The sequence below is a fragment of the Hyperolius riggenbachi genome, chromosome 1 (genome assembly GCF_040937935.1).
Source record: "Hyperolius riggenbachi isolate aHypRig1 chromosome 1, aHypRig1.pri, whole genome shotgun sequence".
NCBI lineage: Eukaryota > Metazoa > Chordata > Amphibia > Anura > Hyperoliidae > Hyperolius > Hyperolius riggenbachi.
In genome coordinates, this window is record NC_090646.1 from 477969771 (window position 1) to 477992444 (window position 22674).

General features: G+C 45.0%; 1 protein-coding gene across 1 annotated transcript in view; it reads right to left on the reverse strand.

The window, feature by feature from the left end:
• The window catches only part of LOC137554661 (uncharacterized), a 109118-nt gene extending 94031 nt beyond the window's left edge, over positions 1–15087 (reverse strand). The window contains exons 1-3 of the mRNA XM_068271514.1: positions 14991–15087; positions 8892–8944; positions 6752–6796 (exon numbers count right to left, since the gene is read on the reverse strand). Coding sequence (XP_068127615.1) covers positions 6752–6796; positions 8892–8922 — 76 coding nt within the window. The 5' untranslated portion in view covers positions 8923–8944; positions 14991–15087. The remainder of the gene's footprint in view (positions 1–6751; positions 6797–8891; positions 8945–14990) is intronic.
• Between the last annotated feature and the right edge of the window lie 7587 nt (positions 15088–22674).

Here is a 22674-nt window from a genome sequence, read left to right on the forward strand (position 1 = left end):
CACATAAGTTGGTGGCTCACCCTGAGTGCAGGGTGGCACGGGGTGTCTCTCTCCTGAGGTTATCACTGCCATTGACGTGGAGGAAGATCTGCCATTAATGTGGAGCAAGGTATGTTTGCCGTTCATTTTTCCTTTCAGCCCAGAGTGCATTACTTGTATACCCAATATAAGGAGTATAGCAGAAACTCCTAATACTGGCCATACATGTAATGATTGCAGAGACCCTAAAATGCCAGGACAGACTCCACAAATGACCCCATTTTGGAAAGAGGACCCCCTAAAGTATTGTGTGAGGTGCACAGTGAGTTCATAAAAGATTTTAGTTTTTGTCACAAGTTAGAAATTTTTTTTTTTTTTTAACAAAGTGTCATTTTCCGTTAACTTGTGACAAAAAATAAAATTTTCAATGACCTTACCATTCCCCTCATGGAATACCTTGTTGTGTATTCTTTCCAAAATGGGGTCATTTGTGGGGTTTTTTAACTGTCCTGGCAAGTGTGCGGGGTGCTAAATTTTGAGCACCCCTGTAAAGCCTAAAGGTACTCATTGGACTCTTGGCCCCTTAGCGCAGTTAGGGTGCAAAAAAGTGCCACACATGTGATATCGCCGTACTCGGGAGAAGTAGTACAATGTGTTTTGGGGTGTATTTTTACACATACCCATGCTGGGTGGGAGAAATACCTCTGTAAATGACAATCTTTTGATTTTTTTACACACAATTGTCCATTTACAGAGTTATTTCTCCCACCCAGCATGGGTATGTGTAAAAATACGCCCCAAAACACATTGTACTACTTCTCCTGAGTACGGCGATACCACATGTGTGGCACTTTTTTGCACCCTAACTGCGCTAAAGGGCCCAAAGTCCAATGAGTACCTTTAGGATTTCACAGGTCATTTTGAGAAATTTTGTTTCAAGACTACTCCTCACGGTTTAGGGCCCCTAAAATGCCAGGACAGTATAGGAACCCCACAAATGACTCCATTTTAGAAAGAAGACACCCCAAGGTATTCCGTTAGTAGTACGGTGAGTTCATAGAAGATTTTATTTTTTGTCACAAGTTAGCGGAAATATATTTTTATTGGTTTTTTTCACAAAGTGTCATTTTCCGCTAACTTGTGACAAAAAATAAAATCTTCTATGAACTCACCATACAACTAACGGAATACCTTTGGGTGTCTTCTTTCTAGAATGGGGTCATTTGTGGGGTTCCTATACTGCCCTGGCATTTTAGGGGCCCTAAACCGTGAGGAGTAGTCTTGAAACGAAATTTCTCAAAATGACCTGTGAAATCCTAAAGGTACTCATTGGACTTTGGGCCCCTTAGCGCAGTTAGGGTGCAAAAAAGTGCCACACGTGTGGTATCGCCGTACTCGGGAGAAGTAGTATAATGTGTTTTGGGGTGTATTTTTACACATACCCATGCTGGGTGGGAGAAATACCTCTGTAAATGACAATCTTTTGATTTTTTTACACACAATTGTAAAAAAATTACAATTGTCCATTTTGTCAGCACAGAAAGTAAAAAAAAATCATTTTTTTGCCAAAATTCATGTCTTTTTTGATGAATATAATAAAAAGTAAAAATCGCAGCAGCAATCAAATAGCACCAAAAGAAATTAGTGACAAGAAAAGGAGCCAAAATTCATTTAGGTGGTAGGTTGTATGAGCGAGCAATAAACCGTGAAAGCTGCAGTGGTCTGAATGGATAAAAAGGCTCTGGTCCTTAAGGGGCGAAAAGACTGTGGTCCTCAAGTGGTTAAAGAGAACCTGAGGTGAGATTTAATTATGCTAGTGGGGCACAGAGGCTGGTTGTGCACACTATCACCAGCCTCTGTTGCCCCATGGTGTGCATTAAAGCAGCAGTACTCGCAGACACAGCTGTTTCACGCAGGTATAGCCATACTCACGCTGGAGCAGTATGGCCACACTCATGCTTGAATAGGAGCGTGGCCCCAATCAGATTACTGACTAGCCCTTGTTGGTAATCTTTGGGGGGTCCGCACTCAGCAATGGGGGACTGGAGGATGCCTTGGGAAGCCTCTATAAGATCCAGAGGCTTCACTCTTCTTGGTAAGTATGTGATTTTGTACCTGATCTGTGGCTTTGTACACTTTAAATTTACAGTCAACTTTAGTGCCAAGGAGTGATAGCAGTTGAACAGGCGCGGAGCTAGGGGGGGTCGGGGTAGGACAAGTGCCCCGGGGCGCCTGGTCCCCAAGGGCGCCCTCCGCCTGGCTGAGCTGCGGGGTTTTTTTTAATTTTAATTTTTTTTTTTGAGGGGAGGGGAGCAGCGCAGAGAAGAGGGAGAGCTGTGCGGACGGTGGGGAAGGGGGGCCATATCCCCCCTCCTTCCCTCACCTTAGGTGCTCTCTCCCTCCCTCGCTGTCCCCTCCAATGTCCGGGTGGCTCTTGGCTGGCAGCGGCGGGCGGAACTCACCTCCGTCTCGCTCCAGCGCCGGGCGGAAGTTCGGGTGCGCAGCCGCTGCTCTGGTCTGGACCAGACCAGAGTAGTGGCAGATCCATCCGGCGCTGCGACGAGACGGAGGTAAGTTCCGCCCGCCGCTGCCAGCCACCCGGACATTGGAGGGGACAGCGAGGAAGGGAGAGCAGCTCTTCTCTGCGCTGCTCCCCTCCTGCTGGGGAGGGGGACACCTGACCTGGCTACCTACTCTGGGCACATATACCCCTGCCTACATATACTGGACATATATCCCTGGCTACCTACTCTGGGCACATATACCCCTGGCTACCTACTCTGGGCACATATACCCCTGGCTACCTACTCTGGGCACATATACCCCTGGCTACCTACTCTGGGCACATATACTCCTGGCTACCTACTCTGGGCACATATACCCCTGGCTACCTACTCTGGGCACATATACCCCTGGCTACCTACTCTGGGCACATATACCCCTGGCTACCTACTCTGGGCATATATACCCCTGGCTACCTACTCTGGGCACATATACCCCTGGCTACCTACTCTGGGCACATATACCCCTGGCTACCTACTCTGGGCACATATACCCCTGGCTACCTACTCTGGGCATATATACCCCTGGCTACCTACTTTGGGCACATATACCCCTGGCTACCTACTCTGGGCACATATACCCCTGGCTACCTACTCTGGGCACATATACCCCTGGCTACCTACTCTGGGCATATATACCCCTGGCTACCTACTCTGGGCACATATACCCCTGGCTACCTACTCTGGGCACATATACCCCTGGCTACCTACTCTGGGCACATATACCCCTGCCTACATATACTGGGCATATACCCCTGGCTACCTACTCTGGGCACATATACCCCTGGCTACCTACTCTTGGCACATATACCCCTGCCTACATATACTGGGCATATACCCCTGGCTACCTACTCTGGGCACATATACCCCTGGCTACCTACTCTTGGCACATATACCCCTGCCTACATATACTGGGCATATACCCCTGGCTACCTACTCTGGGCACATATACCCCTGGCTACCTACTCTGGGCACATATACCCCTGGCTACCTACTCTGGGCACATATACCCCTGGCTACCTACTCTGGGCACATATACCCCTGGCTACCTACTCTGGGCACATATACCCCTGGCTACCTACTCTGGGCATATATACCCCTGGCTACCTACTCTGGGCACATATACCCCTGGCTACCTACTCTGGGCACATATACCCCTGGCTACCTACTCTGGGCACATATACCCCTGGCTACCTACTCTGGGCATATATACCCCTGGCTACCTACTCTGGGCACATATACCCCTGGCTACCTACTCTGGGCACATATACCCCTGGCTACCTACTCTGGGCATATATACCCCTGGCTACCTACTTTAGGCACATATACCCCTGGCTACCTACTCTGGGCACATATACCCCTGGCTACCTACTCTGGGCATATATACCCCTGGCTACCTACTCTGGGCACATATACCCCTGGCTACCTACTCTGGGCACATATACCCCTGGCTACCTACTCTGGGCACATATACCCCTGCCTACATATACTGGGCATATACCCCTGGCTACCTACTCTGGGCACATATACCCCTGGCTACCTACTCTTGGCACATATACCCCTGCCTACATATACTGGGCATATACCCCTGGCTACCTACTCTGGGCACATATACCCCTGGCTACCTACTCTTGGCACATATACCCCTGCCTACATATACTGGGCATATACCCCTGGCTACCTACTCTGGGCACATATACCCCTGGCTACCTACTCTGGGCACATATACCCCTGGCTACCTACTCTGGGCACATATACCCCTGGCTACCTACTCTGGGCACATATACCCCTGGCTACCTACTTTGGGCACATATACCCCTGGCTACCTACTCTGGGCATATATACCCCTGGCTACCTACTCTGGGCACATATACCCCTGGCTACCTACTCTGGGCACATATTCCCCTGGCTACCTACTCTGGGCACATACCCCTGGCTACCTACTCTGGGCATATATACCCCTGCCTACATATACTGGGCATATACCCCTGGCTACCTACTCTGGGCACATATACCCCTGCCTACATATACTGGGCACATATACCCCTGCCTACATATACTGGGCATATACCCCTGGCTACCTACTCTGGGCACATATACCCCTGGCTACCTACTCTTGGCACATATACCCCTGCCTACATATACTGGGCATATACCCCTGGCTACCTACTCTGGGCACATATACCCCTGGCTACCTACTCTGGGCACATATACCCCTGGCTACCTACTCTGGGCACATATACCCCTGGCTACCTACTCTGGGCACATATACCCCTGGCTACCTACTCTGGGCATATATACCCCTGGCTACCTACTCTGGGCACATATACCCCTGGCTACCTACTCTGGGCATATATACCCCTGGCTACCTACTCTGGGCACATATACCCCTGGCTACCTACTCTGGGCACATATACCCCTGGCTACCTACTCTGGGCACATATACCCCTGCCTACATATACTGGGCATATACCCCTGGCTACCTACTCTGGGCACATATACCCCTGGCTACCTACTCTGGGCACATATTCCCCTGGCTACCTACTCTGGGCACATACCCCTGGCTACCTACTCTGGGCACATATACCCCTGCCTACATATACTGGGCATATACCCCTGGCTACCTACTCTGGGCACATATATCCCTGCCTACATATACTGGGCACATATACCCCTAACTACATATACTGGGTACATATACCCCTGGCTACATATACTGGGCATATATACCCCTGGCTACATATACTGGGCATATATACCCCTGGCTACATATACTGGGCACATATACCTCTGGCTACATATACTGGGGACACATACCCCTGCCTACATATACTGGGCACATATACCCCTGGCTACCTGTTCTGTGGACATCTCTACCCCTGGCTACCTGTTCTGGGGACATCTATACTGCTGGCCACCTATTCTGGGGACACCTATAGACCTGGGGCTACCTATTTTTGGGGAAGCACTGCTGTCAGATTGAGTGTATTTTGGGGAACTGCTGCCAGGTGAGAGGTGTCTACCATATTAAGGGGGCATTCTGCCTATTTATGTGAAATGCTGTCTATTTATGTGCCTCATGACTGCTGAATTTGTCTTGTTGGGGGCCTCATGGTTACTGAATTTGTCTTGTTGGGGGCCTCATGATTTGTTGGGGGCCTCAAGATCGCTGAATTTGTCTTGTTAGGGGCCTCATGATTGCTGAATTTGTCTTGTTAGGGGCCTCATGATTGCTGAATTTGTCTTGTTGGGGGCCTCAGGATTGCTAAATTTGTCTTGTTGGGGGCCTCATGATTGCTGAGTTGGTCATGTTGGGGGCCTCATGTTTACTCATGATTGCGGAATTTGTCTTGATGGGGGGGGCTCATGATTGCTGAATTTGTCTTGGAACATGTTGGAAGGTACATACTGAGGGAGGGTGGGTGAGCGTGAGCCTGCTAACCTCCATGTACATTTGAAGGGGCGTGACCAAATGTGGAGCACCCATAACCACGCCCACATTTGGTCACGACCCTTCACCTTAGGGGGCGCATTAATAGTCTTTGTCCCCGGGCGCTGAAAACCCTAGCTACGCCTCTGCAGTTGAAATGTACAGCTAGCAATGTTTTATTGAAAACAGGGGACAATAATCTCATGGCACAGAAATATAAAATGTAAAAAAAGAAAATGAAACACAAACTGAGTGTATAGCAGCATTGCCACACTTCATGCACCAGTTTTGCTTTAGTAAAACATATCTTCACTGAGTCCAGACTAGTCCCTGATGTTTGCTGGAATTATGAATATAGAATTCACTGGCCACTTTTCTTAGTTACAGCTTTTACACATAATTTGGACCCCTTTTGGCTATCAGAAAAAAAGTGTAATTCTTATGGCATACATTCAACAAGGTATTGGAAACTTTCCTCAGAGACTTTGGTCCTTTTGGACATGATAGCAAAGCATCAGTCACTTGCTGCAGATTTGTCAGGTGATGTAAATTTCCTGTGCCACCATATCCCAAAGGTGCTCTATTGGATTGATATCTGGAGACTGTTGCTCTGCAATAGTAATTTGGCATCTAAGCATGAGATGGTTTTACTATTCCTGATATAATGAGAGTTTATCAGAGAGATTGTGCCTCTACTTTACCCGATAACACTCAGATAACTTATATCAGATTCCAGTTTTGTTGGACTAGTAAATAATCATGACGGTGGTGAAATACATACCTTTAGCATTTACCTGATCACAAAAGCTTCTGCGGCATAATATCACTGAAACACACAACATAGAGAAAAACTATCATCAATCACACAAAAAATCTTGATTTGTGAGTGACAAATTCATAAAACAGACGGTGGGAGACCAAGACATTAATACACAAACAACAAAATACAAAAACACTTTGTCCCCTGAAAGGGGCTACACAGGGACATATCTACAAATCATGGGGCTCCCCAACAAAACTTTGATGAGGCCCGAACTTTCACGCCCTTTCCCTTGTCACCCCTCTGAGACCTTCACAACCTCTGGGTTCATCTTCCACGGAGCATAAAACAAGTGTGGCCATCATGGTCTTCACACCCATAACAAGAGTAGCCACAACAACAACCTCTAATCTGGAGTATAATGCGATTTCAGGTTTAAGATTGGCACACCTTAGGCCTCTTGCACACTGCAAGCAAATCAGATTCAGATTCAGATTTTTAATCTGTTTTTACATCCGATTCCGATTCAGATTTTTAATCTTAACTGCATGCTGCGTTTTTTGATCCGTTTTTCTGTTGAATGTATTCAAGGAAAATCGGAAACGGAATCGGAATCGGAAACGGAATCGGAATCGGAAAACGGATTTGCAGTGTGCAGGGAGCCTTACCGTGTGTAGTTTGGGTGCTCAGTCTTGATGCGAAAGCAGCATCAATCCAATATCAATGATACAAGTCCGACTGGCAGACCATGTCAATTCTCCAAACGAGTTTATTGTTTGCACAGCAATGCTGTGCAAACAATAAACTCGTTTGGAGAATTGACATGGTGTGCCAGTAGGACTTGTATCACTAATCTGGAGTATAGATCAGAGAGAGGTAAGGTTGTTGGCAGCTGGCAGAGGACCCCTCAAAGCTCAGGGCCCATCTTCCAAATGTAATAAAACAAGTGTGACCATCATGAATGATCTTCACACCCATAACAAATGTAGTCACAAAACACCTGATCTGGAGGACAGATCAGAGGGAAGGAAAGTTAGTGGTAGGGGACCCGTCACAGCTTTGAGATCTCCCGCAGTCGCAGGGGCTGCTTCACTATCGTTTCGCTCCTCTACTGGTAATTGCTGTACAAGCATGTTTGCAACAGGGATGCATTTTTTTACAAGCTAAACAGGGCTTATATTGCGTTTGCACTGCAGTTTATTTGCCATGCATCCCACATGTTTTTGCCTTACTCTTTTTTTTTTTTAACACAGCTGCAGTAAAAGTAAATACTGCCTTCCTCAGAGGACACTGACATCACTCTATGCTGTATTTGTGCCTTGTATTTGCCAATTGCCATATATTTCTATCGGGAATTAAGGATAGTATTCATATATTAAGCATAGATACTAATTATTTCATAATTATATTTAGGAGTGTTACATAATGAAGTGGATGGCATATTTAGCTTCCCCACCAGGGACACATGGATGGGAAGCTTTCAGAGGTTACTATTTAGGACAAAACATTAGCATGTTATGATTTCAGAAAGACATGAATTGAAGCTGGTAAAAAGGGCGCCACAGGCACCTTGGAAAGAAGGGTGCCACCATAGGCTGGTATTAGCAGCATTGGGCAGAAATATGGGAGCCCGAATTGCTCGATAAAATAGTGGGCAACGCGGCTTCTCGCTATGTAAAGCTGCAAATTGCATAGTGGGAATCCCCAACACCCTTTATTTTACTGGGTGCTTCGGGGGGGAGGGGGGGGGGGAGTTTAAAGTGTAACTTTTGGGCATAAAATCAAAATTCTATTCTCTATTCTTATCTGGTAAACAAGTTATAAGGATGCTAGCCAGGCAATCCAAAAGTTAAAATCACTATTACTTTTCTTGTTGATAAATGATCATTCCCCAGTTTACCTGACAAAACTGTTACAAAACTGTACACAAAAAGGAAGTTGCAGGGCATGCTGGGTTGTCCTTTTTTGCTTCTCTAGTTCTCCTCAGACTTAACTACTGCAGCCTGATTGGCTGAAGCCTCTTTCCCTCCTATTTACTGATATTCTACAAGAAGCAATATCCTTAGCCCTTTTTTTACATGTACACACATGAATACACCCAGACATTAACCACACAGCAATACAGTAGCAGGTATAACAGGCTTAACATGCGTCTACTTACCAATGAAGAGTACACAGCTAACCAACATCATGTTCAGGAATTATAACTGTAACCTGAGGAGAAGGGTATAGTCAGGCAGGTAAATATGCGGCCTTATATTTATAAGCAAGAAGTCAGCTGCAGGAAGCACAACTACACAAAGGATTTTTCTATTGGAAATCTTATTTCCAAAGGTAATATTTATACCATTCACAAATCAAAATTATTGCTTTCAGAATTTTTCTTATTCGGTTTTAGGTTTAGTTGGACTAAACAAGATTAAAAAATACCTTTATTTTGATGTAACTAGAGGTGGTACTTGTAATCCAACTGTTGTCGCCCCTTGTTGTCCACCTGTGTGAGCCACTCTGCTTTCTGCTGCTCTGCTCACCACTCAGGACTCCTTCCCCCCACCGAGGACAACAAGTTAGGTATTTCAAACATTATTTAGTGGACGTAAAAGACTACACAGGGTGCACCTGCTTCATTAGGCTTCATTAGTCAATGACAGTGTCTGCAAATTAAAGGCACTTTACTCAGACACAAGCCATATTCAATTTATACCCAACATAATATAACAATTGGTCTAAAAAACGGTATAAAACAAGCTAAACAATATTTTGCTCCTTACATTAATACAAATTTCCAGCATTATGACAAAATTTGTATCATACACAAATTAACATTAATAAATAAGAAACAATAAATAACATAAAATATTGAATAAACACAGTACATACATATATATATATGGGATTGATGGTAATATTGGTAAGGAAAGGGGAAAAAGATCAGATGGATGTTACAATACTAATATGACGTTTGAAAAATAAGTACAAAGGAAGGTCTGTAAGACTTAAAGTAAATAATTATATACAGTATTACAGACTAAGCAAGAACTATTGCATGAATACAAATTTGCAACATTATACAGGTGTTGTCAACATGCAGAAAATGTTATGATGATATTGGTAAGGAAAAGGGTTTGGTGATTGGAAAGTGTGTGATTCAGCAAAAGGACTTTAAACCGGACTCAATTATTTAAGTATGACTACATTATAGAGACTATCAGGTTTAAATATGCTTGTAAACTGAAAACTAGGACTTACCTGAATTATTGCTAAAAATCTTCTGTTTCAAAGGCAAAACTATACTGTATTTAGCATTGCTTCCTTTTAAGAGGGCATTTAGGTCTGTTTTCTGGGTATTCTCTGATTGTTTGACCAAAGACATTTATAGCAGTAGCCTGCTGGAGATCATTTTGTAGGGCTCTTGCTCCTCTTTGCTCAAAGGAGAAGCTATCAGTCCTGCTAATGGGCTAAGGACCTTCTAAGCCCCTGTCCAGCTCTCCTAGAGTAATGCTTAGAACACACAATGCAACTTCCCGTCCGATTGATGGGTGATCAGACAGGAAGTTGTACTGTGTATACATGTCCAAAATGGTCACAATCGATAAGGAATTGATTTTACGATGATAACTTTGCAAAATCGATCGCTTTCTCTCGCTATTGGAAACAGATCAGACATGCCGGAAATGATCGTCTGATTCCCGCCGATCGGAGGGGAAATTGCATTGTGTGTTCCCAGCATAACTGTCTTCTGGAATCTCCTCCATGACTTTGAGGCTTTCCTGAGAGACACAGCATACCTTCTGGCAATGGCATATATTGATGCATCATTTTGGAGGAGTTGGACTACCTGTGCAACCTCTGTAAGACCCAGGTATCACCTCGTGCTACCAGTAGTGACACTTACCATAGCCAAACACAAAACTTGTGAAGAAACTATAAGAAAAGAGGAGGAGGGAAAAATGTCACTGGCCTCAACCTATTAAACCGATTCTATTTTGGTGGTCATCTCAATAAATACCATATGCAATGAAAGCTATCAATTGCAGAAAAAAAGGAAAGATATTAATTGGCTAAAGGCTCGTTTTCACCGGGAATGTTTCACAGAGATTTCCCGAATGTAAATTCGGATGGAGAATAGCAGCCTATTGAAATTAAAAGGCTGCTTCTGGATTTGCATGGGTGAAAAACATGGGGTCAGTTGCATTTTTCTACATTACACATGCACATCTTTATACCCGTGCACAGTGGCGGATGTAGAGGGGTGCAGGCATGGCTAGTGCCATGGGCGCCAGCACACCATGGGCGCCATGCCTGCCCCCATGCTGCCTGCCACCTACGCATCCTTGCCGCTCTTTCCACTATCACTATGCCTCCGGTCCCCCGCGCCCCCCCCCCCCCTCGTTCCTTTCCATGGGGGATATGCTATTCGCCACTTTCGCATCTTGTGCTTCCCAGCCCTCCCTCCCATCCATGCTAGATCCCTCCGGTCTCCCGCGCCCCCACCCGCCGGCTCTCTGTCCCTGCTTTCAGACTTTAGTTTAGCGGCAAGAGGCGAGACAGAGAGGGCGCACTCCATACACCCGTCGCGTCACATGCGGAAGTGACGTCATCAACTACTTCCTGCATTTGAAGCGCACCGGGCGGGAAGTGTGCGCCCTCTCTGTCTCGCCTCTTGCTACTAAACTAAAGTCTGACTGACAGCAGGGACAGAGAGCCGGCGGGCGGGGGCGCGGAAGACCGGAGGCATCTACCATGGGAGGGAGGCACAAGATGCGGAGGTGGCGAAAATCTAACTCCGGTCCAGGAACAGAGAGCCGGGAATGTGGTAGAGGTGAGCACTTCATCCCTCCTCCTTTTGCAAGTCTCAGGGCCTCTTTACTTCTTTCTGCTATATGTCACCACAAGGCCTCTTTACTGCATTCTGCTATATGTCAATACAGGGCCTCTTTACTGCATTCTGCTATATGTCACCACAGGACCTCTTTACTGCATTCTGCTATATGTCACTACAAGGGCCTCTTTACTGCATTGTGCTACATGTCACTACAGGGCCTCTTTACTGCATTCTGCTATATGTCACTACAGTGCCTCTTTACTGCATTCTGCTATATGTCACCACAGGACCTCTTTACTGCATTCTGCTATATGTCACTACAGGACCTCTTTACTGCATTCTGCTATATGTCACCACAGGACCTCTTTACTGCATTCTGCTACATGTCACCACAGGACCTCTTTACTGCATTCTGCTATATGTCACCACAGGACCTCTTTACTGCACTCTGCTATATGTCACCACAGGACATCTTTACTGCATTCTACTATATGTCACTACAGGACCTCTTTACTGCATTCTACTATATGTCACTACAGGGCCTCTTTACTGCATTCTACTATATGTCACTACAGGGCCTCTTTACTGCATTCTGCTATATGTCACCACAGGACCTCTTTACTGCATTCTGCTATATGTCACTACAGGGCCCTTTTTACTGCTTTCTGCTATATGTCACTACAGGGCCCTTTTTACTGCTTTCTGCTATATGTCACTACAGGGCCTCTTTACTGCACTCTGCTACATGTCACTACAGGGCCTCTTTACTGCATTCTCCTATATGTCACTACAGGGCCCTTTTTACTGCTTTTTGCTATATGTCACTACAGGGCCTCTTTACTGCACTCTGCTACATGTCACTACAGGGCCTCTTTACTGCATTCTCCTATATGTCACTACAAGGCCTATTTACTGCATTCTGCTACATGTCACTACAGGGCCTCTTTACTGCATTCTGCTATATGTCACTACAGGGCCCTTTTTACTGCTTTCTGCTATATGTCACTACAGGGCCCTTTTTACTGCTTTCTGCTATATGTCACTACAGGGCCTCTTTACTGCACTCTGCTACATGTCACTACAGGGCCTCTTTACTGCATTCTCCTATATGTCACTACAGGGCCTCTTTACTGCATTCTGCTATATGTCACTACAGGGCCCTTTTTACTGCTTTCTGCTATATGTCACTACAGGGCATCTTTACTACATTCTGCTATATGTCACTACAGGGCCTCTTTACTGCACTCTGCTACATGTCACTACAGGGTCTCTTTACTGCACTCTGCTATATGTCACTACAGGGCCTCTTTACTGCATTCTGCTATATGTCACTACAGGGCCTCTTTACTGCACTCTGCTACATGTCACTACAGGGCCTCTTTACTGCATTCTGCTATATGTCACTACAGGGCCTCTTTACTGCATTCTGCTATATGTCACTACAGGGCCTCTTTACTGCATTCTGCTATATGTCACTACAGGGCCTATTTACTGCATTCTGCTATATGTCACTACAGGGCCTTTTTTACTGCACTCTGCTATATGTCACCACAGGGCCTCTTTACTGCATTCTGCTATTTGTCACCACAGGGTCTCTTTACTGCACTCTGCTACATGTCACTATAGGGCCTCTTTACAGCATTCTGCTATATGTCACTACAGGGCCTCTTTACTGCACTCTGTTACATGTCACTACAGGGCCTCTTGCTATCATTGTAATTTGCTTATGTGATTCCATCCACACTTTTGGTGGTATAATAACAATGTATAATATTACAGAATCACGTTTTATTATTCTGCTCAATATAGGCTGGTTTTCTTTACATCACAGGAGGCTGATTTCTGGGACTCTTGTATGAAGCAATGTTTGGCATTAGTGAAGTGATGATGTTACAGTAGCAGGATATCCAGAATTAGATGCTGTTAGACTCTGTTGTCTCATCTAATTTACCATCACAGGGATATCATTTAGTTGTGATTTATCATCGGAATCATTTGTCCTCTGCAATGCATTTGCTAATTCTGTTACAGGGGTGCAGGTATACCTTGTGTGGGGAGGAGGGGATCGGGCTGGCTGTGCAAGAGGAGCTTACAATCTAACTTTTGCCGCACTTGGCTACCTAATTATTTGATCTTGATGCCCCTGACTGTAATGCTTATTGTGAGGCACCTGGTTACTGAATTATTGCATCTGGAGGTGTGTAACTTCTTAATAAAAACTACTAATTAAAAATCTAATTGGAGGCAGTGACTACTTGATTATCTGGAGGCATGTGACTACTTGGTGGGGGGCGCAATCTCAATGTTTGCCATGGGCGCTATATTGCCTAGATACGCCTCTGCCCGTGCATGACACAACTAGAGGAGTTCGGATGCATATCTGCATCAGACCAAATTCCAGTGTGTCTCCGAGACACACGCCAGCGACAGTGAAAACAAGCTCTAATGCAGTTTTAAAATGCAAGTTTTCAAAAGTCTTTTAGCTTCATCATCCTTATGATTTAGATCTTTAAAAGTCAAATTTCAAAAGGACAATCCTGAACATTCATCAGTATGACCACCAGTTTTTAAAATGCGGAGTGCCCAAGGCTGAATAGAGTGGATGATGCCACACTTGCTGTAGGTCAATAGAGTAATGGCCAACACTTCCTCTGGTATTTGTAGCAATTTATTGTGATGAAACTGAACTCTATGCCTAGGCATCATATTATATTGCCACAAATAACAAAGGTGGTGCTGCCTTTTACTCCACTGTATCTTAAATGTACATATTTATCCTGTGTATAGCATAAGAAAATAAGTACACAAACAGCTATCCTGCAGTTACACAGACACTCTCCTTTTACTTGCTCTATCAGCTGAAAGAATGGCCTTTTCAGATCAATGTTCCATGAACAACACCTGAACATCAATTAATGGCACCTTCAGTGTTGATAGACTTTTTCTTTTTTTACATTCAATGGGCCCAATCCAATTCACTTTTTTGAAAAAGTTTTCCTGGGAGATATTTTTTCATCTTCTGCTTAAAATAACTTTTCAGCATTCTGCAATTAAAAAACTACCAAAAAGTATGTGAAAAGGTACTGTCAAAAATATTCTGAGTACAGTACTTAGTTACAGTTGCTGGTAGCTTAAAACACATTTTATTGATAAAATGTGAAAATATCACCTAGGAGGAAATTCAGGGGGGAAAGTGAATTGTATCAGACCAAAATGTCTTTATTGAATCTAATCTATAAAAGGATCAAACACTAATTGTAGTCCTTTTTGCATGATAGGTGGAAAAGTAGACACATATCTCTACAATTGTAAAGTATGCCTATTTGGCCCCTGTGCCAATATGAAGACATCCCTGAAAATAGTGCTTTGTATACAAGCATGCAAGCTAAAACACAATATTAATTAATTCATCTATATAATCCAAGTTCAGTTTACCTTGTAATGAGCAGATTGCAGGCTAATATGGATGCTGTAGTCTTGTTTGAGAAAGTTCAAAATGTTGGCTGTTTTCCTTCTCCTTGCTTAGCCACAAAGCTTATTTAGTTTGCAGTGGCACACAATCTACTTCTGCATTGAATTTCTTGTTTTAGTTTGAGTTTTGCTTCTCTATCTTGCTCTAATCTTGCACACGTTAATATAGGTTTAGATGCTTCAATCGTCTCATGTTTATTTTTAGCAATAGGTTATGGTTAACACACGTTCATTCGAGAACAACGCACAATGTCCTCTGTTCTTGTCATCTTAAAGTCAGGGGCGTAGCAATAGGGGGTGCAGCGGTAGCGACCGCATCGGGGCCCTTGGGCCAGAGGGGCCCCGAATGGCCCTCCCTCAACTACAGTATTAGCTCTATATTGGTCCTGTGCTCATAATAATCATTTATATATATATACTTTGAATAGTGGTAATCATTAACAAACTATTCCCCATCACCTTCTTGCACCTCTGACATTGTAGTTGCCATTGGCAGCTTTTAGTGCGCCATTCCAATTGCTTTGTATAGAGTGCATGGGGGGCCCCATTGTAAAACTTGCATCGGGGCCCACAGCTCCTTAGCTACGCCACTGCTTAAAGTGTAACTGAGACTGGGGGACAGAAAAAAATTATACATACCTGGGGCTTCCTCCAGCCCTTCCAGGCTGATCACTCCCTTGCCGTCCTGAGCTGACTGGTTCCTCTGCAATTTTGCCTGTAAAGTCCTTCTATCTGTGCCAAGATCAGGCGCAGTCTGCCTGCACATACTCCTTCGTCTCGCTTCTGTGACTGAGAGTGTTCTGCGCACAGTGCTCCTGGTGACACGAGCAAGATGGGGAATGTGCAGTACAGCCCATACTGAAGGACTTTGCGTCCTGAATTGTGCAGGATCCAGGCGGTGCAGGAGGACGGAGAGGGAGTGATCAGCCTGGAGGGGGCTAGAGAAATCTCCAGGTATTTATATATTTTTTTCTATCCATCCCATCTCAGGTTTATTTTAAATTCACTAGCACTACTGCTGGCTGATATATGTATAGCATTATTCATTTCCCATAAGTTTATGCAAACCATGGGATACTAAGAAGCCACAGACTTAAAGAGAACCAAAGGTATAATAAATGTAATTAATATAACCACTTCCCACAGAGCAGGTGTTGATGTGGGCAAATTTGTTATTTGATTCCTGTCACATGGGCCTCCTACCTGTGGAGGTCACCATGTGGAAGGGCACATACACAAACCAGGGTAGCCATGCTCATCCTGCTGGGGCTTAAAGAGGAACTCCAGTGAAAATAATGTAATAAAAAAGTGGTTCATTTTTACAAAATTATGTATAAACTATTTAGTCAGTGTTTTCCCATTGTAAAATTTTTCCTCTCCCTGATTTACATTCTGACATTTACCACATGGTGACATCCTTACTGCTGGCAGGTGACATCTGTGGAAGGAGATGCTGCTTGCTTTTTTGGCAATGGACCCAGCTGTAAACAGCTATTTCCCACAATGCAATGAATTTCACAGATATGGTCCTGGCATCCCACTGTGGGAGGGGTTTCACCACAATATCAGCCATACAGAGCCCCCTGATGATGATCCATTTGAGAAAAGGAATAGATTTCTCATGGGAAAGGGGGTATCAGCTACTGATTGGGATGAAGTTCAATTCTTGGTCACGGTTTCTCTTAAATGGGGGCAAGCAAGCAAGTTCTGAGTTCTGAGGGGAGTGGGGGTCAATAAAAAGACTAAACACTGAAATTGTATGTAGCCCTTTATGGGCTGAAAAGGTTCTAGGAGGACCTTAACTTTTATTTTGTTTTTATTGGATTTTCAAAAGGCGCAATCTCTTATTAGAGATAGCCCGAACGGTTCGCCGGTGGACAGTTCCTGGCGAAGTTCTCCACGAACTGCGAACATATTGGCGTGTTCTACCCGCCCCCCCCTTACATCATCATGGAGCCAAACTTTGACACCTTACCTCACAGTCAGCAGACACATGACAGCCAATCAGCTAGCAACCCCTCCTGGACCCCCCACCCCCCTATCAAAAAGCAGTTGTGGTGGCCAAATTGGATTCATTCTTTGCTGGCTGCAGACTGTTAGTGAGAGCAGGGTCAGCCTTGCTGCAGATAGGTAGGGAAATCTTTAGCTAGGCCTGTGTTCTTGTTCCTCCCTTGCTGTGAAAGCACCCCAAACAGCCCTTTTGAGGGCTACTAGCACATCGATCTCCTGTGGTTTTTTTTGCATGCGACACTCCACAGCCCACTGACACCCAGAGCTGTGTGCACACTACTGCTGTTGCTACATTAAGTTGCACGCACAATACCACTCCAGTGCATTAGTATTTCACTGTATTCTTATAGCACCAATTGCATTTCTCTGTGTGAGACACTCCACATCCCACACCCAGAGCTGTGTGCACACTACTGCTATTGTTGTTGCCTCATTAAGTTGCAGACACAGAACCACTCCAATGCATTATTATTTTACTGTATTCTGATAGTACTATTGCATTTCTTTGTGTGTGACACTCCACAGCCCACTGACACCCAGAGCTGGGCATAATGTGATTTCTGTCAACTTTGCGTCAACTCCGTATGTTTGGTGGGACTTTTGGCATGGATCCCCCTCTGGCATGCTACAGTCCAGGTCTTAAAACTCTTGAAACAACTTTTTCCATCACTTTGGTGGCTAGATACTTTGTTGGTTTTAAAATTCGCTTGCCCATTGAAGTCTATGGCAATTCGCATGTTTGCGAACATTTGCGGAAGTTTGAGTTCGCTATTCGCAAACGGAAAATTCTATGTTTGCGCGAACTCTACCTCTTATTACGCCATATGGCCTCAATTCATGGAGCATTATCAAACGTTTATCAAACACATTATCAAACGTTTGATAATTTACCTCATGGGTAAAATCTCATTTTGAATTCACTAAGGTGTTATATATTTGTCGAACGTTTTATCGGTAAAACATTCGTAAAATATATAACACCTTAGTGAATTCAAAATGAGATTTTACCCATGAGGTAAATTATCAAACGTTTGATAAAGTGTTTGATAAATGTTTGATAATGCTCCGTGAATTGAGGCCATAGTGTTAAACAAGCTGTGACTTAAAGAGGAACTTTATCGAAAGATAGTAGTAAGGGGGGAAAATAAATCAAGAAATTGCAAATTGAAAAATAGAAGATAGATCAAGAAATAATTGATACCTGCTGTGTAATTAACTACCTCCGAATGCCCCACTCCAATGAGCGTGGCCCGCGGCGGCAGCCCTAGGACCGCCTAACGCCAAGTGGCGTCAAGCCCTGGGGCCGGCTACTGCAGGAGATCGCGCGCAGCTTCAAAAAAGAGGAAGAATCATTCACCTAGAAGCAACTCTCCTCGGCGATATTCCTCAGACAGGAGAGGAAGATCTCCTGAGAGACGTTATTATTACTACAGTTCTCAAAGGAGTAGATCTCCTAGGAGAAGGCATCACTCACGAAGCAGATATTATTCACCAGATAGAAATTATAGATCAGAAAGATATTCTTCCCCAGTGCATTCAAGAGCACAGGTAGTTGTGAGGGGTTAAGAGTATACCATTATCTAGATGATAACTGGTAAGCCAGAATCAATCAACTTTACTGATGCATCAGCAAATATTAATAAAGGAACTGGAGAGATTAGGATGGTTAATCAATTATCAGAAAAGCCAGTTGACACCATCACAGGACATGGTCTTTCTGGGGGCTCGATTCATATCTCATCAAAACAAAGTATGTCTACCGCAGGGGTCTAGTCCTGGAAAAAGAAGTGAGTGGACTCACCCTAAAAACCTCTGCGCCGCGCTATGCGCGGCGCGCCCAAAAATGGGCGTGGTTAAGCATAGCGTGGGCGTGATCATGGGTTGGGCCAAATATACATGGCCTTAGCAGTGGTATAAAAGGTCTGCCAGTGGAAGTTTGAGCTCTGTCGTAGAGTATCCCCAAAAAGTAGATGTAATCTGACAGCATTTCACCAAAAATACACAATCTGGCAGAGGTTCCTCCAAAATACAGATAATATGGCAGTGGTTCCCCCAAAATAGACAATCTGGCAGCAGCAGTTCCCCCAACATACACATAATCTGGAAGCAGTTCCCCCAAATACGTGAAACCTGGTAGTGGATCACCCAAAATACATGTAACAGCCAAAATACATGTAATCTGGCAGTAGTGGTCCCCAACATACACAATCTGGCAGCGGTTCCCCAAAAATACAGATCTGACAGCAGTTCTCCCAAAATAGGTACCCCCAGTATAGCTAGCCAGGTCTATATGTGTCCCCAGTATAAGTAGCCATGTGTATAGTTGTCCCCAGAATAGGTGGCCAGATGTAGAGATGTCACCAGAATAGGTAGCCAGGTGTAAGGATGTCCTTAGAATAGGTGGTCAGGTGTAAAGATATTCCCAGAATAGGTGGCCAAGTGTATAGATGTCCCCAGAATAGGTAGCCAGGTCTATAGGTGTCCCCAGTATAGCCAGGTGTCCCCAGTATATCTAACCAGGTGTTCAGGTGTCCCCAGTATAGCCAGGTGTATAGGTGCCCACAGTATAGCCAGGTGTATAGGTGTCCCCAGTATAGCCAGGTGTGTAGGTGTCCGCAGTGTATGTAGCCAGGTGTATAGGTGTCCCCAGTATATGTAGCCAGGTGTATATGTGCCCAGTATATGTAGCCAGGGGTATATGTGCCCACTATATGTAGCCAGGTGTATAGTGGCCCCCAGTATATGTAGCCAGGTGTTTAGTGGCCACTAGTATATGTAGCTAGGTGTAAAGTGGCCCCCAGTATATGTAGCCAGGTGTTTAGTGGCCCCCAGTATATGTAGCCAGGTGTTTAGTGGCCCCTAGTATATGTAGCCAGGTATATAGTGGCCCCCAGTATATGTAGCCAGGTGTATAGTGGCCCCAGTATATGTAGCCAGGTGTATAGTGGCCCCCAGTATATGTAGCTAGGTGTAAAGTGGCCCCCAGTATATGTAGCCAGGTGTTTAGTGGCCCCCAGTATATGTAGCCAGGTGTTTAGTGGCCCCCAGTATATGTAGCCAGGTATATAGTGGCCCCCAGTATATGTAGCCAGGTGTATAGTGGCCCCCAGTATATGTAGCCAGTTCCCAGCCCCCGGCTGGAGGGGAGCAGCGCAGCAGAGAGGAGCATTGTGCGCAGCGTAGGGAAGGGCGGACGTTTCCCCCCCCCCATCCCTCACCTTGGGGCTCCTCTCCCTGGCTCTCCCCTCCATAAAGATGCGGCGGCGGCGGCGGTGACTGGCAGCGGCATCGGTGGGCGGGACTTACCTCCTCCAGTGTTCCGGGTGGACGCTGTGCGTGCCGCTGCTCTGGTTTTCACTAGACCAGAGCAGCGGCACGCACAGCGTCCACCCGGAACACTGGAGGAGGTAAGTCCCGCCCACCGATGCCGCCGCCAGCCACCGCCGCATCTTTATGGAGGGGAGAGCCAGGGAGAGGAGCCCCAAGGTGAGGGATGGGGGGGAAACGTCCGCCCTTCCCCACGCTGCGCACAATGCTCCTCTCTGCTGCGCTGCTCCCCTCCAGGGTGCTAGGGGGGACGGCGTTCACTGTCCAAAAAAAGTAAGTGCACGCCGCCCCCCCGCGTTCACGCAGGACTCGACCCCTGGTCTACCGGAAGAAAATATAATGGCAATACAGAGGAAGGTAAAGACAATGTTATCACAGAAGATATTGTCAGCCAAGCAAATTCTGAGTTTACTGGGGACTTTCTCTTCAACAATCCAACTTGTAAAATGGGCTTGTTGGCATCTAAGGATGCTGCAAACATTTTTTCTCAAACACTGGAACAAGACAAATATGTTGCAGAAATTAATTCTACCAATAGAAGTAAGAAACTCTATGCAATGGTGGTTAAACAGGGTCCATCTTCAGAACTGTCATCGGATACAGCAGGAAGGTCCAATTCTGGTGACAAAAGATGCCAGCTTAACAGGTTGGGGAGCTCACTGCCAAGAATCTTGGATTCAAGAGAAATGGAGACTTCCACAGACAGGAGTGCCTTCAAACATTCTAGAGTTGAGAGCAGCTTATCTTTCCTTGAGAGCATTCAAACACAGTTTTCCAGAAATCAGTCATGTTACAAATCAACAACACGATGGCGGTGTCATACATACGGAAGCAGGGGGGATCCAGAAGTTGGTCATTACTAAGAGAAACAAGTCAGATGATGTCTTGGGCCCAGAAGAATCTTCTGAATCTTTTAGCAGTATACTTACTGGGGGTACAAAACGTTCTGGCAGATCACCTCAGCAGAAAGTTTGCAGACCCACATGAATGGTCACTGAACAGTGACATTTTCCAGAAGATAGTTCAGAGATGGGGGATTCCACAGATAGACTTGTGTGCATCAATTCTGAATACGCAATCTTAAGAATCTTCACGAGGTATCCTCATCCATTATCGGAAGGGACGGATTGTCTAACGCAACAATGGAACTTCAAGCTAGGATATGAGTTTCCCTCCATCCCATTGATCACGAACTTGCTACGCAGATTACTAAGGGAGCCATGCACGATCATCCTTATCCTGCCTTATTGGCCAAGAAGACCATGGTTCACACTAGTAAAAGAAATTAGTGTAGAGGAACCATTTGTATTACCCAAAATCCCAAACCTACTTTATCAGGGGAAGCTATTGTACCCAGAAGTCAACAAATTAAATTTGATGGCTTGGAAATTGAAAGGCGGAAATTGCTAGACTTAGGCTGTTCAGAGGAAGTTGTTACCACCTTGTTAAAAGCCAGGAAAGTATCAACTAATACAACATACCATCACATCTGGGAAAAGTTTATATCATATTCTACAGAGAATAATCTAAATGCGGTGTCTCCTCAAGTTCAAGATGTATTAAGTTTTCTACAAACAGGAGTTGAAAAAGGACTAAGCTTATCTGCAATTAAAGTTCAGGTGTCAGCACTGTCGGCTTTGACAAATGAAAAATGGCCTCTTAACCCACTAGTAGTTCAGTTTATTCAGGCAGTTCAAAAAATAAGGCCTCCCAGAAAACCATTTTTTCCACAATGGGACCTATGTGTTGTACTGGAAGCACTTTCAAGTCCGCCTTTCCATCCTGTTGAGTCAGCTTCTCTATGGAACGTGGCTTTAAAAACACTGTTTCTGACAGCAATTTCATCAGCCAAGAGAGTCTAGGACTTACAAGCTTTAGGCTGTTCAGAACACTTGTTACAGTTTTTTCCAGACCGAGTAGTAATTAGACCAGTGTTGTCTCACATTCGAAGGTTGCTTCTGCATTTCATATCAACCAAGAACTGACCTTACCTACCTTTCCTTTAGAAGATGGCTTTCAACCATTGGGTGTGGGAAACAGCATTAAAACCAATCTTAGTAAGACTGCTTCCTTCAGATCATCTTTTTATTCATATTCAGGGAGCAAAGAAAGGACAGCCACTGGCAACCAGAACTATCACAAACTAGTTGGTCAAACTTATACAGCTAAGTTACAAGCTGAAAGGCTTAGAAGTACCAAAAGAAGTCAATGCCCACTCTACAAGGGGTATGGCAGCCACCTGGCCTCATTTTCTTAAGTGTCTGTAGAAACAATATCTAAGGCAGCTAGTTGGTCTTCACCACATACTTTT